Source organism: Aspergillus nidulans, chromosome II (genome assembly GCF_000011425.1).
Source record: "Aspergillus nidulans FGSC A4 chromosome II".
Lineage (NCBI taxonomy): Eukaryota > Fungi > Ascomycota > Eurotiomycetes > Eurotiales > Aspergillaceae > Aspergillus > Aspergillus nidulans.
The window spans coordinates 2825846-2840009 of record NC_066258.1 but is presented as its reverse complement, the minus strand read 5'-3'; the positions used below and the strand labels follow the sequence as shown (position 1 = coordinate 2840009).

Sequence of the window (14164 nt, the reverse complement as noted above, 5' to 3'; positions counted from 1 at the left end):
TGCTAGTCGTATACCGCGGGTATTCAGGAGATGTGTTAGAATCTGTTGGTTAGGTGATAGCTAAATACAATACAATGCCATCACTGCCCTCTATAAACATTACTGAGCCACTTTTGAGATACGCCTTTGTTGTGCTGTGTTGAAACCACTAAACGCCACTCCCTCCCAAGATGTTAAAACCTGACACCAATACCCCAGTTGAAAAGGAGGAATAAATGTTGAACACTATAAACGGTCCGTGGTCATAACTCATGCGATGTAAGTCCGCAGCCGTGCAACCCGAATCAAAGCTTTTTAGAGTATGGCTTCGTTTCGATAACATCAAGAACACCTCCGACAAGATGTAGACTTCCAGTCACAAAGGTCATGATTGGAGTTTCATCGCCCTCGATACGGTTCTCCTCCCTTGAAGCCAGGTCACGGGTAAAATCGATAGCTTCTTCGATAGTCGCAAAGACCTTAACCTCTGCAGAGGGGTCAATGCTATTCCATTTCTCTGCGAGTGCCTTTTGAACCTGCAACTTCTCCACGGCCGCGCCATCTTGGTTCATGCTGACAAGGTCGGGCCGATACCCGGTTTCTTTGTAGGTGACATTTGTGCAGAAAATTGCATGAGTAAATGGCGTCTTAGAGCCAAGGGCAGATTCGAGGGTCTCGTGAAGAGACTGGGCCAGCGCGTTGCTATCGCGAGTCTGCTGGTTGAAGATCAGGACCCGTAGCTTCTTCGCTGCTGAAGCTTCCGACGAAGAGTCTGCCTTGATTTGTGATGCGAACCACTGACCGGCTAGCTTGATGCTTTCCTGCGTGTGACCTCCGTCTATATACCAGATGACGTTTTCCTCCTTCCTGGTCTGACATCTTCCCTCTAATTGTGCCTGTTCAAGACCTTTGCGAAACTCCGCAGGGAGGGACTGCTCTCTGAAGCCAGCGCTGATATCCAGCTTCCCTACCTTCTTAAGGACTTCTCCAGCAGTGGCAACAGCCAGCGCAGCGTTGCCATATTGAAAGTCACCAGCTAGGCCGAGTTTAATATCGCCATTTTTCTTTAGATCGGGATGACTGGACACGAATTCCAGCTCAGTGTGCTTGTTGGCAGCACGTTCACGTAAAACCTTCTCCGCGCTTGGCGGTTGGGGCGCGCTGAAAGCTTTAGTGTTCGCCTTTATGATGCCGCCTTTGTGCCATGCGATCTCCTCAATCGTATTCCCCAGAAGAGCAACATGGTCGATCCCCAAGCTTGTAATCGCTGTGGCGGCTGGTTGTTCAATGACATTGGTACAATCATATTCTCCACCGATTCCACATTCGATAACGGCTGCATCCACGCCCTCACTCAGATAGGTATGGAAGGCCATCAGCGTGAGATACCTGAAATATTGGGGCTTCGTCTGTAGGTTGTTTGGATCTTCCCCGGCCGCTCGGGCAGCGTCATCAAGGCGGTCCCACACTTCAAAGAAGTATTGAGCGAACAGTTCTTCGGAAAGAGGTTCATTGTTGATTCTGATGCGTTCGCGGGCGAATCGCAAGTGGGGAGAGGTATACAGGCCGACCTTGTTGAATACCGGTGAAGATGATTGCGAAGGCGTAAATTGATAGAGGATGGAGGAGATGAAACTGGAGGTCGAGCCTTTGCCTTTCGTGCCGGCAACATGGATTGGATTGAGGCGATTCAGGTCAGAAGGCTATATAAAGAGTGGGAGTAGACAAGTTAGCAATCGCAAGCATTGGAACTGTGCAAGATAGACTGCGAACCTGGTATCCGATGCGACGCAGCCATTCGACGGTCTCAGGAAGCGACCGAAGATTGAGAGCATGTCTAGTTTCAGGTTTGTTGAATTCCTTAACTATTGCGAAGTTGGACTGCAGCGAGTTGAGGGCTGAAATTGCAGCCTGCAATTGATCAGTACTGTTACGAAGCTTGCCGTGGCTGGATTTTCACATACTTTGTAATCGCGAGACATTACGACAGAATGCAACGACAACGATCGCACTTGGGTCTTTGGGAAGCAACAAAGGATGCTAAATCCCCTCATCAGTGTACAGGAGGGGCTCTCGCTTACGTGACAAATACCCCGGACTTTAAGGAGGGGCTGCATTGACTCGATCAACTCTAAGCAGAACAAGAGTCCCGGAGTATGATATCACGTGACTTAAGAGTACTGAGAGTTACACCCACTTCGCAGTATTAATTTAATGTAGTGTACGTGCATGTTGGCAGTTATACGATTCGTAGCCTTCCATTAAAAGTGCTGCCATGTAAAAAAGAATGGTGTTGTACACTTCTACGCGTATAATATAACTCCGGAAACCGGTAAACTAAAAGACGAATTAATAAAGAGGGGGGAAAACACCGAAGAATAATAATAGAAGCCAAGAGAAAGGGAATGGATGCAAAATATGCCCAGCATGACGAGTCCAAAGCACGGGACTAGATGAAAGAAAGAAGGGGCAAAGGGAAGAATGCAGGTATGAGTGCAGGAAATACGACTACTCGATCCTGGTCTTTCCTTCTTCCAGGAAACCAAGGCGAGCATTGCTATATCCTCTCTGGTGTCTTCTGGATGGAAGGAGTTGCCCGATGACTGGATCAGAGCGAGCCTTGATAAGCGCATCTTGATAGCCTTCTGAGCCCGCGGCGGGCGTGTTGAGCTTCGGCCAGTTTACCTGGGAAGCATCTTGTTAGCAGTCTTAAGAGTATATATCTAGTTCACCGACTCACATAGAGCATCCCGTGTGCAAGCATGAAACGAGCACACCAGCCAGAAATTAGCAGCCAGAAAACGACGAATAAGCGCAAGGGCCAGACGGCTGCATCGGGGAGTCGTCGTGTGAATAGGGCAATAATGATCATAAAGAGGCCCGCGGCGAAAATGTATGGAATAGATTGGATGATGAGCGGCCGACGATCGACAAAGATCCGGAGATTTCCCAGAGTTGATTCCGGGGGAAGATAAGCCCCCAAGAAAACATCAAACCCATCCTGACGTGGGCCATCTAGGAAGTTGTTCCGCACATAACGAGTGATTGAGTTGCTCAGATCCTGAACCATGCCGGCTCTCGTCCGTTGGCCAGTACGAGTGAAGTCAGTCTTCAAGGCGCCTGTGCCTGAATATGCCTTGGAGACTACATCGGCATTATCCGCCCAAATGTTACGGAATAAGTCCTCGAACTCTTGATCATCGTTTGCCGCTTCTCCGGGACGAAGGACTCCCGCTTCCGTGAGCTGTCTCGTTAGAGCCCAGCGACCGAGCATACTCTGGACGACGTTCGTGCGATCCAAACAGTCCATGCAGTTCGTCCGCACGACGCTGCTTTGGAGGGCTCTTGCTTCGAGCTGCCCACCAGCAGCACCCGGGTTTTCTAGGCCGCGGAAATAACCGCCCTGGTTTAGGCCGTTGATAAGGCGATCCATTAGCAGCTCCGCACGATGCCACCTGAGACCCTTCGTCTCATTATGGAAGTCAAAGTAGACGTAATGGAGACGATCCATCTCCTTTTGTGGATGGTCCGGCTCCAGGACATGTAGCTTCTCCGAGGATTCATCATCCGCCTCGGTCAATTCGTTTGGTGAAGACACCAGGATACGAATCAGCTGCTCGTAGGCATTCTTGACACGTTCCTCTCTTCCCTTCTGATTCACGAGGTTAACAAGGTAATTATCACCATACAATCTAATCTGCTCGGCGAAGTGCTTGCGTGCGGCTTGGACGGCGGTTTCCACTCCGCGCACTTGGAGTTTGGGGGTGTATTTTAGGTTGTTGACCTCTGCCCAAAATACGGGAACACTGCCTCGGGTCTGCACAAATGACATTACTTGTGGATCTTGTCCCAAATCTGCAGGCTTTTCTTTGGTTATGGTTTGGCCTCCAGCAAACCCAGAAAGACCGCCGGTGGCATCGTTGAGGATAACGATTTGTTCTGTTTCGTTATAATTCGAGACATTTCCTTGCTCGTCAATTCCGCGGGAGAAATATCTTGTGCCAGCCCTATGCCTCGACCTCCGAGTAATGAGAGCAAACGTAAAAGTGGTAGATTTAACCTTAGCCGGTGTGATACGCAGCATCCCAAATATGACTGGTAGGATATAAGGATCAACGCCGGGTTGCGGACCATAACGAACGGACGTCGTATTATGTTCACCCAAACTGAAGTCAATCAGATCTGACTGAATGAACCGGTTCCAGAAGAAGCGATCGTCGGCTCGTTTCCACATTGGCAGGCTCATATCGCTTTGTGACTGGCGCTGGAAGCTGTTCGTGATGTCCAAGGTGTAGGAGAAATACATAGGCCCTGTTCGTAGCAGTTCCTTCAACATAGTCAAGTAGGCATCTTCGTCATGATCGTGCAGCGGGCGCTCGCGGAGTGGAAGAAACTCAGTACCGGCAACCTTGTATATCATTTGGCCGCGCAGCCGGCCCATGGGTTGGGCCTTGGTGATGACAATGATGTACTTGTCTAGAATAAATGACAAATATGAGTATAGACGACAACTGGGAGTAATGAGTCCGGAAGTTTGACTTACCAAGCTTCAACTTGATGATACCGAGAATCCCGGCGATACTAGAGATACGCTTTGCACCTGACAATGAGCCATTGCTCAAGCGCAAGTCGCCCGTTGGACGTTCGACCACTAGCGTTGGAGCATCAGGCGAAGACGGCGAAGTAAAGGCATAATGAGCGGGAGATGCGTGAAGGTTGATATCGCGAAAAGGGAGGATAGAAGTGACCATTGCGGCGACGCCCACTTGTGCAGGCTAGATGATGGTGTTGTGAGAGAATGAATTAAACGGAGGGATACTGAATGAGAGACGTGGTCGGAAATTGGTAAGGGAGTTTACCACATGCTGTCAGGACGGCAAGGAGCGCAAAGACACTCGGTTATGAGCAGGATTCAAGATAAGGAGAGTTGCTGCTTCCGAGAGATCTTATAAAGTTGCAGAAAAGCATGTGCTGGGGCGGAGAGTTAACAGTGAACACCTCGACCGCAGCCAGTAGTAGTTCGCAGTAGGCGTAGCAGTGCCGACCTAGGCACGAGCGCAGTGAGGCAGGAACGGGGCCGACGAAGCAGACACCGCCCCGCAGCAGACCAGTGGCAGGCAGGCTGGTAGACAACTGTGGCTGACCTCTCCTTCGTCATCGTCAGCGAACTCTCAACAACGTTGCCTTATCACTTTAAACCATTTTCTCTGATAGAAAACCTGCGATATCAACCCTCGAACACCTCGCTCTATCTTAGCTAGTTTCGTTACCCTATTCTATCAGGCGCTGATCGACCCTTCCAACCTCCCTCATCGTCGCCCTAGATATTCGAACCATCGGAGAGCTCATTGTCCAACCGTCCCCATCATGGCATCCAGAGCCGCAGCAGGCGCCCGTCCAGGTGCTAGGTTCGCTCAGTTCAAGCTCGTTCTCCTCGGTAAGCTCGTATTGCCTGTTCTCTTGTTTATCTGTTTACATGATATATGGCAAAAATGCTAACCTCATATTGCTACTTTCAGGAGAATCTGCCGTAGGAAAGGTTAATCCAACTTCTAGTTCTGGTCGTTCTGTCGGTCGCTGACTTACTTCATTATAGAGCTCATTAGTCCTGAGATTTGTTAAGGTGCGCTCCATGACTATTTCCCTCTATCTGTCGCTCACTCGTTGTAGGACCAATTCGACGACTATCGAGAATCAACAATCGGTGCCGCATTCCTGACACAAACCATTTCGCTGGATGAAAGTACAACAGTGAAATTTGAGATCTGGGATACCGCCGGTCAAGAAAGATACAAGTCCTTGGCTCCCATGTACTACCGGAATGCGAACTGTGCTGTCGTTGTATATGATATCACTCAAGCTGTATGCCTTCGGACATGATCTCCTATCGCTCAAGATACTTGCTAATACTCGGGAATCCACAATAGTCATCGCTAGACAAAGCCAAATCATGGGTCAAGGAATTACAACGCCAGGCAAACGAAAATATTGTCATCGCCCTCGCAGGCAACAAGCTTGATCTTGTTACCGAGAACCCCGACAAGAGGGCTATCCCCACTGCTGATGCTGAAGCATATGCGCGCGAAGCCGGTCTTCTTTTCTTCGAGACTTCCGCTAAAACGTCTTCAAATGTGCGCGAACTCTTCACAGCCATCGCAAAGAAGCTTCCACTTGATCAAGCTGGACCCCGAAACATGCGAACAGCACCTCGCCCTGGTGTAGATCTCCGACCGGAAGCACCGGGAACCCAAAGTGGCGGAGCGTGTAATTGTTAGAGCCTATTCGATCCGTCCGTTTCTGTATCTCTTGTCCGCGGATTTCCTCGTTGTCCATCTTTCCTTCGCTCTTTAGACAAGGAAGGCGCACGCCTCCTATAGTGACTGTTCGCCTTCGTTATGAGCATGAAGTCGCTTGCGCCGATCCATTGCGATGATACATGTTTAAAGCGGTTTGGAGCTGGGTTAATCTGCTCGCGTTGGCCACTCCCGTCATACTGCGCTTTTCTAATACCCCGGTTCCCATGATCCGGTATCTCGGTCTCTTTGTTACTGGAACAAGGCATCTGATGTCGGTCATTGCGTGTAAACATTCAGTGCTGTGCAATGATCCATTGGATTCGACCGTTGGCCAGTAACTCAGGCAGTTTGAGTGCTGTTTCATTGTGCTTTTTCCGTCTGTTTTTTTTTTTTCCCGTTCCATCTGCTATCGGCGTCTGTATCCTTCCTCGATTGGGTCCAATCTATGCTATTTTTCTAACACCGTCGAGTACTCTTTAGTTTCAGTGTGTGATGACCATATAATATCTGCTGAATCTTTAGGTTTGACTTGTCTTTTGCGTAACAGTTTTGCGTCATATGAAACGCTTGCTACGGCATGCGAGGCACGCAAAGCATCATTAGGATAGTTTTACTAAATGGGCTTTTTTCACCTATTGAAATAGGATATGGCGCTAAATAAACCCTTGTGTTTAAGATATAAACGCCCCGACTGCCCCAAAAACGTACTCATGCCTTGGTCGTGCAGCTCAGCCACTGCCGATGGCGGTGCAAAATCGGAGCGGACCGCAAAAGGTAAAGCACCGTGAGGTCCCGATCCGCCGTTTTCTCCCTCTCAATATCATCATTCCGTTAAACGACTCTTCACCTAGTCTTTACCCCAACAGTTGTGCGGCTCAACATGCTGCGTTCATCTGTTCTACAGGGCCGGCATATACTGTCGTCTTCGGCTCGCCCACGGCCAGCACCTCAATGGCTTGCGAGAGCTGGAGCAAGTAGCCGCCTCGCCGGTCAGGTATGGTGACGAAACACTCCGCTTAGTTTTCATATTTTGCTGACGGTTGCTAAATTATGTGCAGAGATTCTTCGCTGATGCAAAATCTCCTACTCCTGTTACACCTTCATCCGCCACTCCAGTTCCCGCAGAGACCGCCGCGAAATCGACCGCAGGTACGAATACATCGCCTGCCGCAACCCGGCAAGGGAACAATAACATTAGATACTAAGATAAGATGCAGGCCCCAGTGCTACTGAGACACCCACTCCAGCGCCAACCCGCAAGACTGGCCGCTTTCGAAAGTTTCTGATCTACCTCATCCTTACATCCGGGTTGGCATACGGTGGTGGTGTCTTCTTGGCTCTCAAATCCGATAACTTCCACGACTTCTTCACGGAATATGTCCCATACGGCGAAGAATCCGTGCTCTACTTTGAAGAACGAGATTTTTACCGTCGATTCCCGAACACGCTCAGAAATAAGAACCGTCTTTCTCCCGCATCTCGGGATGAGGGCAGTCGGGTTACTATCCCAAGCAAGAGCGGGCTTTCTTCTAAGGAAGTTGAAGAAACTGGAACTGATGTGTCCCAACCTGGCCCACACATGAGTGCTGTTACTCCAGCCAAGGCCGATGAGGCGACTATCAAGCCTGCGGCTGCAAAGCCCGAGGAGAAGACTGCTGCAGTTAAAGAGGCGAAGAAGCAAGCGCAAGAACCTGAGAAACCTAGGGAAGAGCCCAAGCAAGAGCCCAAACTGCCTGGATCAGCCCCCATCACAACCCTTGAATTCGCCAATGTTAGCGAAGGAGACGAGCCGATTGTTCAGGAGCTGGTCAAAACATTCAACGACATAATCACCGTCATTAGCGCTGACGAGGACTCGGCTAAGTACTCCAAGCCAGTTGCTAAGGCGAAGGAGGAGCTCCAGAAGATTGGTGAGCAGATTCTGAGTGTTCGGGATGAGGCACGTCGCGCTGCTCAAGAGGAAATCGAGAAAGCTCACGCTACCTTTGATGAGTCTGCCCGTGAGCTCATCCGCCGCTTTGAAGAAGTACGTGCCAACGATGCTGCTCAATACCGTGAAGAGTTTGAGGCGGAGCGCGAGAGGCTAGCGCTTGCCTACCAGCAGAAGATTCAGACAGAATTGCAGAGAGCCCAGGAAATCGCAGAGCAGCGTCTCCAGAACGAACTCGTGGAACAGGCAATTGAGCTCAACCGCAAGTACATACATGAAGTGAAAGACTTAGTTGAGCGCGAGCGCGAGGGCCGCCTTAGCAAGCTGTCTGAGCTTACCTCAAGCGTCAGCGAACTTGAGACACTCGTCACCGGCTGGAGGGAGGTCATCGACACTAACCTCAAAACCCAGCAACTCCAGGTGGCTGTGGACGCAGTTAGATCCGCTCTTGAGCGCTCAACAGTCCCTCGACCCTTCGTGCGAGAATTGGTGGCTGTCAAAGAATTGGCTGGAGATGACCCGGTCGTTGAAGCGGCTATTGCATCTATCAACCCCGCAGCGTATCAGCGCGGTATTCCTTCAACATCCCAGATCATTGAGCGTTTCCGCCGTGTCGCCGATGAAGTCCGTAAAGCCAGCCTGCTTCCCGAGGACGCCGGTATTGCAAGCCACGCGGCAAGCTTAGTATTGAGCAAGGTTATGTTCAAGAAGGATGCCGAGGCCGGAAGTGATGACGTTGAGAGTGTTTTGCTGCGGACGGAAAATCTTCTGGAACAAGGAAACCTGGACGATGCTGCTCGTGAGATGAACTCGCTAAAGGGATGGGCCAAGATTCTGAGCAAAGACTGGTTGGCGGATGTGCGCAGGGTTCTCGAGGTGAAGCAGGCTCTAGAAGTAAGTCACAGTTATACCCCCGTTTAACCATATAATGGAATTACGCTAACTAAGTTCCGCCTAGGTGATCGAAACCGAGGCACGTCTTCAGTGTCTAAGGGTTGAGTAGATAGATACCATCCGCTGTTTCTTCGCTTGGCTGTAACTCTTACCTGTGACAGGACATGTATCTTAGTTATATTTTCGTCTCTAGATAACACTAGTAGATTTCTTTTGTACCCCGGACTATGCTATTGACACTTGTAGATCTTGTAGTGGGCATATTGGTTTGTTCTGTTTGCAACTTCCTGTCACGGGCAGAGTCCAGACAGGAGGCGATAGCCAAATTGACGATCACGCTACTATTCTTGCGGCTTTGCCCTTTCTTCCCTATCATGTCTTGTTCCTATCTCACGTTCAAGCTCGGCTTGCCTGATGTATTCGCTTCTCCGTAGTGCGTTGCTCTCCTGCTGCCACGATTATATCGCCGACTTTGCCTTCTTCTGCTGATAAGTCGCCGAAACGCGGATAATACACATGTCCGTATTTTAATGTTGCCATACCTACCTGATGATGCGAGTGCAGAACCAATGCGCCTATTAAATCCGGAATGATCAAAGTCTTGACAAACTCCTTGTGAAGCGCGGCACTGCAGATGAATCAGGAGCAAGCTACGAGGGAGTCACTCGGGAGTAGCTCTCGGGATGAAGAGCGAGGCAGCAGAAGTCAGCGACGAAGCGCCAGCTCTAGCGGATTCCTTGTCGATTCATTCTTACCACGCTCATCAAAGAGCCTTCGAACCAGCGGTCACCACTTTCGTCGCTCGGAAATAGAAAATCGGGCAAATCTTGGAAACTTAGAAGCCGAAACTACCCCGAAGAAACGATCCCGATTTCGATGGAGTCGCCAACGAGAGTCTACAAAGGAGTCGGACACTGTCAGCCAGGATGCTAATGATGGCACGGAAGTCATTAGCTCTCTTCGCTTGCCGCGAGATGCCACGCTTTCAGAATCGCATGACAAGAGTGCAGCCCATCATAGTGGAAGTCGTGCAGAGAGTCGTAATGACCCAGCAGCTCTAGGCTTGGATAAAGATTCTCTACAGATTGTCAACTTAGCATTGAATTTGAGTGAGTCGAGAAGAAAGGGCAATGTTGGATATCAGGCTTCAAGTCAAATTCCTCGAGGATCATGGGCACCATCAGGGGACTCTTGTGCTTCCGCAGCGGGCAGCATTCCGCGTCATGACTCTTATCCTGGCATCAACGCTACGCAGTCCTTGGGAGATGAACGCCTGAGATCCGTCAACCTTCCAATGTCCATGTTAACGAATGATGTGCTGAATTCGCTGCCCAAATCCGCAACGTCTGAACCCACGCCGCAAGGATTTTCGGGGGGGACGCTGGCCCGAGCTGCAAATGCTCGTCGCCATTTTGAGCTACGACATGAATATCTTCGCCTTCTTCCTTCTCTTCCGCCCCTCAAACCTTATAGCAGTCATTCTACAAACGATTCACCTCGTGCTAATTGTCACCAATCACATCGTGCTTACAACCCACTCCAAGCAATCCGCAATCGAAAGGTCAGGTTTCGTGAGCGCTGTCCAATCGATCCCGAAGCAGAGGGATGGAATGATGTTGAGAAAGTTCATAGCTGGGTTGATTCGGTTGAGGCAGCGTACAGTCACCAGGCTCGGAATCCCCTAGAATGCCTTAAGCTCCCTCCTTATAAAGGCAGAAATTCAGAGGGAGGATTGGGCCGAGGTGTGAAGGATATTGACCCATCTACTGCCTCCCCGCCTTCCAGCTTGCGGCGTATCAGTCGTACAGGCAGTATCAAGTCTCGCAGGCCCAGGTCTGACTGGCTAATATACCCTGATGAACTGCTTGCAGATGCAGCTTGGGTCGAGGATGCGCAGAATAAGAGCAGAATCACGGATAGGGATGGAAATATCTTATACCCAAATCCGTCTTTCTTCCTTGTGAATGATGCCCCCCAGGAGCAATTACAGGAAAGCGGTTTTCTTAATGGGCGGCCCTCGTATCATGCCTCACACTCTGATGCCCGCCAAAGCCAATCTTTTGACCCGAAGGAGTTCGACCGCGGGAGACAGTCTCATAGGTTTAGGACCTCTCGGCGAAGCAGCAGTGTCTCTGTGGAGGATACAGGGCCTAAAAGGCGCATGTTCAAGATTCGGTCACGGAGCTCCTCAAGCTCAAGCGCAGACGAGAAGCCGTACCGTGGGTCTCTTTTAAGCAATATCAAATCTCCCAGGAGGTCGGTGTCTCCATGGAGACGGAAGGGAATGATTTGGAATGAAAAGAGGGGATCTGTATCATCCGTCCCGAGCGCAGATGACCGTTACGATCCTCTTTATTTGGGGAGAATGGGAACCCACGGGACAAACACGGGCTTGGAGCTTGGGTATTTTCCTAGCATTGCCTCTAACTTATCACCTCCATCAAGTCGATCTTCTTCTCCTGCCAAGCGAGGTTTCACGCGAGGGACGGGGTCTCGGAGAGCTCACAGCCGAAGTAGCCATCATAGGAAAGGCGCTGATGACGACAGCTCCGTTGATTTTGAAGCCATGCGCAAGGACAGCTTGCCGATCACAAACAGTGGTGCTCAAGTTGATGATGAACTACCACCCCTCCCTGCGAAAGGCTCAACAAATAATGCAGAAAGTCGGCGGACAAACCCTCATGAGCGGAAAGACACCGTTCCCCATGAGTCGAAACTGCGCGGGATATTTAAAGGCCCAGGGAAGATTGCTGGCAAAGTCGGCAATGAGGTCTCAAAAATGGGAGATTTCATATTGAAGAAGGACAGCGGAGGGCACTCCCGCCAGTCATCCTTCGCGATATCTGACGATAGCGAATTTGAAGACGAGGAAGCGAAGAGTGAGAAACTAGCTATTCCTAGGGCTATATTACGCCGCTTACCTACATTTACCGACGATCTTGGTCGGTCAACTCCAAGAAACTCGGACAAGTCTCTCACGAAGAATCAGTCGCAGACACCGCCCACTATTGTCGAGCCTCGACAGCAGCGTGATGATATTGAGGTCGTCAGTCCTCATACCCGGCTGTTAGGCCTCCAAGGAGATGCAAGCAGCTCCCTCGGTCACCATGACGGTAAGCCGTCTGGCCATTCCATAAATCGTGGTCCTCGAATTCTGCAATTTGGGCCAGAGATTCACACAGTGCAAAATGAGATTCGTAAAGGTCGAATCAAGGATGATTCGGTTCCTTTTAGCATAGCTCGCCCTCCCATAACCGGCCTCGCAAAAGCTCAACCGACTCCAATGACCTCTTCGCATAGCGTCCGCCCGACGCTCTCCGGTCAGTCCAGAAGCTGGAGCATATCTGACCGTAGTGTCTCGGTATCGATCGAGTCTGGTGTCCCGGGTAAGCAAGAGATTGAGCGCACTAGGGCTCTTCTTCTGTCATCGGGTATAAAAGCTCGAGAGATTGCCCGTCGGGCCGAAGAAGCACGCAGGCGGCCCCCTGAATTTCTTCAACGCTCATTCGGTGCGGACTCTGCCACACCTCCCGTTCCCCGAATATATGAGCATGAAGTGGCAAGTCAGAGACTTCTCAGACGAATTGAAGCGTCTCACAATTCCTTTGACAGCTCGATGGATCAGATACCGAAGGCTGCATTTTTACCTCTGAAGTCAAAACTCTCCACTCTCGAAGACTTGGTCGAAAAATCACTCAATACTCGCGTTCGCGTTGCGGCCGAGGAAGCCGAAAATCTTAGTATGCAGCTCAACACTACCAGCACTCTCGCCGTGAAGCAGTTGAGTGACACGCTCGACCATGGTCTCCGAAAACGGCACCGTCGGCTGCGCTGGCTGCGGCGCACGGGCTTCGTAATGCTCGAGTGGGCGCTGATTGGGCTATTGTGGTGGGTGTGGTTGATTGTCGTGGCTTTTAAACTCCTTCGCAAGCTTTTCCATGGTTTGGCCTCTGGCGTGAGGTGGATTCTGTGGCTATGATTGCTGTTCTCATTCCAGCTATATACCCCTTTCCACGTTTAGTATTTTTAATGATTCACATTATTGATGTCCTTGGCATGGCTTCTGTTGCATTTAGATCCTATCTCTGCATAAACTACGAGGTCAGAATTAATGATTCCTAACTTGATTCTGTTGACTGTCCTTACGCTCACTGCAGGCACATAGAAACCAGTTGTGCAGAGCCTTGTATTTATGATAGCTAAGACTTTTCATTCAGTCTCGTCGATTGATGGCGACAAATTCCAGAGCATAACCATTCATTAGGTATCCATCACGTCTTGGTCCAACTTACACGGTGCCGCTACTTACATACTAATTCGTCCTCTGAAATCTTGATATGGAACAGGTCCAGATCTGTCAACGACACGCCTACGTCTTGGCAGGTTGGCTGAGGTCAAGACTTGCCTTCACAACGCCAATGACGCTTTTCCAGCCAGGGTAAGCCCGTCGTAAGTCGTCTACTCAAGAACATGAAGCATTCGCGTGCAAATCTGGCGATACGGGGTGTTCATCGCGTCAAGCGTATGCACAAGACTAGATTAGAAAGACTTCGTCCCAAACAGAGCTTGAACAACTGTTGACAGATCTCTGCGTAGGTCGACGTCATCGTCCACCTTCGCAGGTCGTCTCGGAGTCTCAGATCCTCCTCGCGCGTTTCCTCGTCTTGGATCGGTCTAGGCAATGATGAGATGCTGGTCGCTTACCATGTCCCCTTCCCGCCACGGCCGCGTCTGATCGACGAAGCCGTTAGCGACGAAAACGACAAACGCTCGCTACTTACCGGCTCTTTTTGAGTTCATTGCGGAAGGCGCTCGGACATCGCATGCCGGTTTTAATGTCTGGCTTTCTCATAACATTCAGCTGCTCAACTTTGTTAGCGGCCTAAACCGTTGGAAATGGAGAGGCTGTTGAGATTTTTGCTCAGCTGCGTGACGTCTTCCTGGAGAATGTCGAGGGGACTGCGTAACTGCTGCTGCTCGGAAGTCTTCCAACGCGTTAGTGGGTTGTGGCCGTGTTTGACAGCACTGGACCGTTCAAGACTGGTACTGACATGCAGGGCCTGTT

General features: G+C 50.4%; 5 protein-coding genes across 5 annotated transcripts, besides 1 other annotated feature; 3 read left to right on the top strand and 2 right to left on the bottom strand.

Moving 5' to 3' along the window:
- Nucleotides 1-14164: part of a sequence feature (contig 1.62 526..201480(-1)) that runs on past both edges of the window.
- On the bottom strand, nucleotides 285-1961 carry ANIA_03840 (tetrahydrofolate synthase; the record flags this gene model as incomplete). Its single annotated transcript, XM_656352.1, has 3 exons — nucleotides 285-1682; nucleotides 1753-1890; nucleotides 1944-1961. The coding sequence occupies 3 exons, from the start codon at nucleotides 1959-1961 to the stop codon at nucleotides 285-287; spliced, it is 1554 nt and encodes a 517-aa protein (XP_661444.1).
- Nucleotides 2265-4730, bottom strand: ANIA_03841 (putative phosphoinositide phosphatase (Sac1); the record flags this gene model as incomplete). The annotated part of the gene is made up of 3 exons (XM_656353.2): nucleotides 2265-2664; nucleotides 2720-4455; nucleotides 4523-4730. The coding sequence occupies 3 exons, from the start codon at nucleotides 4728-4730 to the stop codon at nucleotides 2488-2490; spliced, it is 2121 nt and encodes a 706-aa protein (XP_661445.1). The 3' UTR covers nucleotides 2265-2487.
- On the top strand, nucleotides 5196-6801 carry ANIA_03842 (Rab family GTPase rabB). Its single transcript, XM_656354.2, has 5 exons — nucleotides 5196-5416; nucleotides 5499-5518; nucleotides 5576-5602; nucleotides 5650-5841; nucleotides 5907-6801. Exons 1-5 carry the CDS (start codon nucleotides 5347-5349, stop codon nucleotides 6252-6254), a joined length of 657 nt encoding a protein of 218 aa, XP_661446.1. The 5' UTR covers nucleotides 5196-5346; the 3' UTR covers nucleotides 6255-6801.
- Nucleotides 7111-9315, top strand: ANIA_03843 (protein mic60). The gene is made up of 4 exons (XM_656355.2): nucleotides 7111-7269; nucleotides 7334-7424; nucleotides 7493-9099; nucleotides 9164-9315. The coding sequence occupies exons 1-4, from the start codon at nucleotides 7156-7158 to the stop codon at nucleotides 9206-9208; spliced, it is 1857 nt and encodes a 618-aa protein (XP_661447.1). The 5' UTR covers nucleotides 7111-7155; the 3' UTR covers nucleotides 9209-9315.
- Nucleotides 9734-13078, top strand: ANIA_03844 (uncharacterized protein; the record flags this gene model as incomplete). The annotated part of the gene is made up of 1 exon (XM_656356.1): nucleotides 9734-13078. One exon carries the CDS (start codon nucleotides 9734-9736, stop codon nucleotides 13076-13078), a length of 3345 nt encoding a protein of 1114 aa, XP_661448.1.

Coding starts and splice junctions, on each gene's coding strand:
- ANIA_03842 (XM_656354.2), top strand. CDS start 5,347: ATGGCATCCAGAGCCGCAGCAGGCGCCCGTCCAGGTGCTAGGTTCGCT. Junction 5,417..5,498: donor GTTCAAGCTCGTTCTCCTCG/GTAAGCTCGTAT, acceptor TGCTACTTTCAG/GAGAATCTGCCGTAGGAAAG. Junction 5,519..5,575: donor GAGAATCTGCCGTAGGAAAG/GTTAATCCAACT, acceptor ACTTCATTATAG/AGCTCATTAGTCCTGAGATT.
- ANIA_03843 (XM_656355.2), top strand. CDS start 7,156: ATGCTGCGTTCATCTGTTCTACAGGGCCGGCATATACTGTCGTCTTCG. Junction 7,270..7,333: donor GTAGCCGCCTCGCCGGTCAG/GTATGGTGACGA, acceptor AATTATGTGCAG/AGATTCTTCGCTGATGCAAA. Junction 7,425..7,492: donor CGCCGCGAAATCGACCGCAG/GTACGAATACAT, acceptor GATAAGATGCAG/GCCCCAGTGCTACTGAGACA.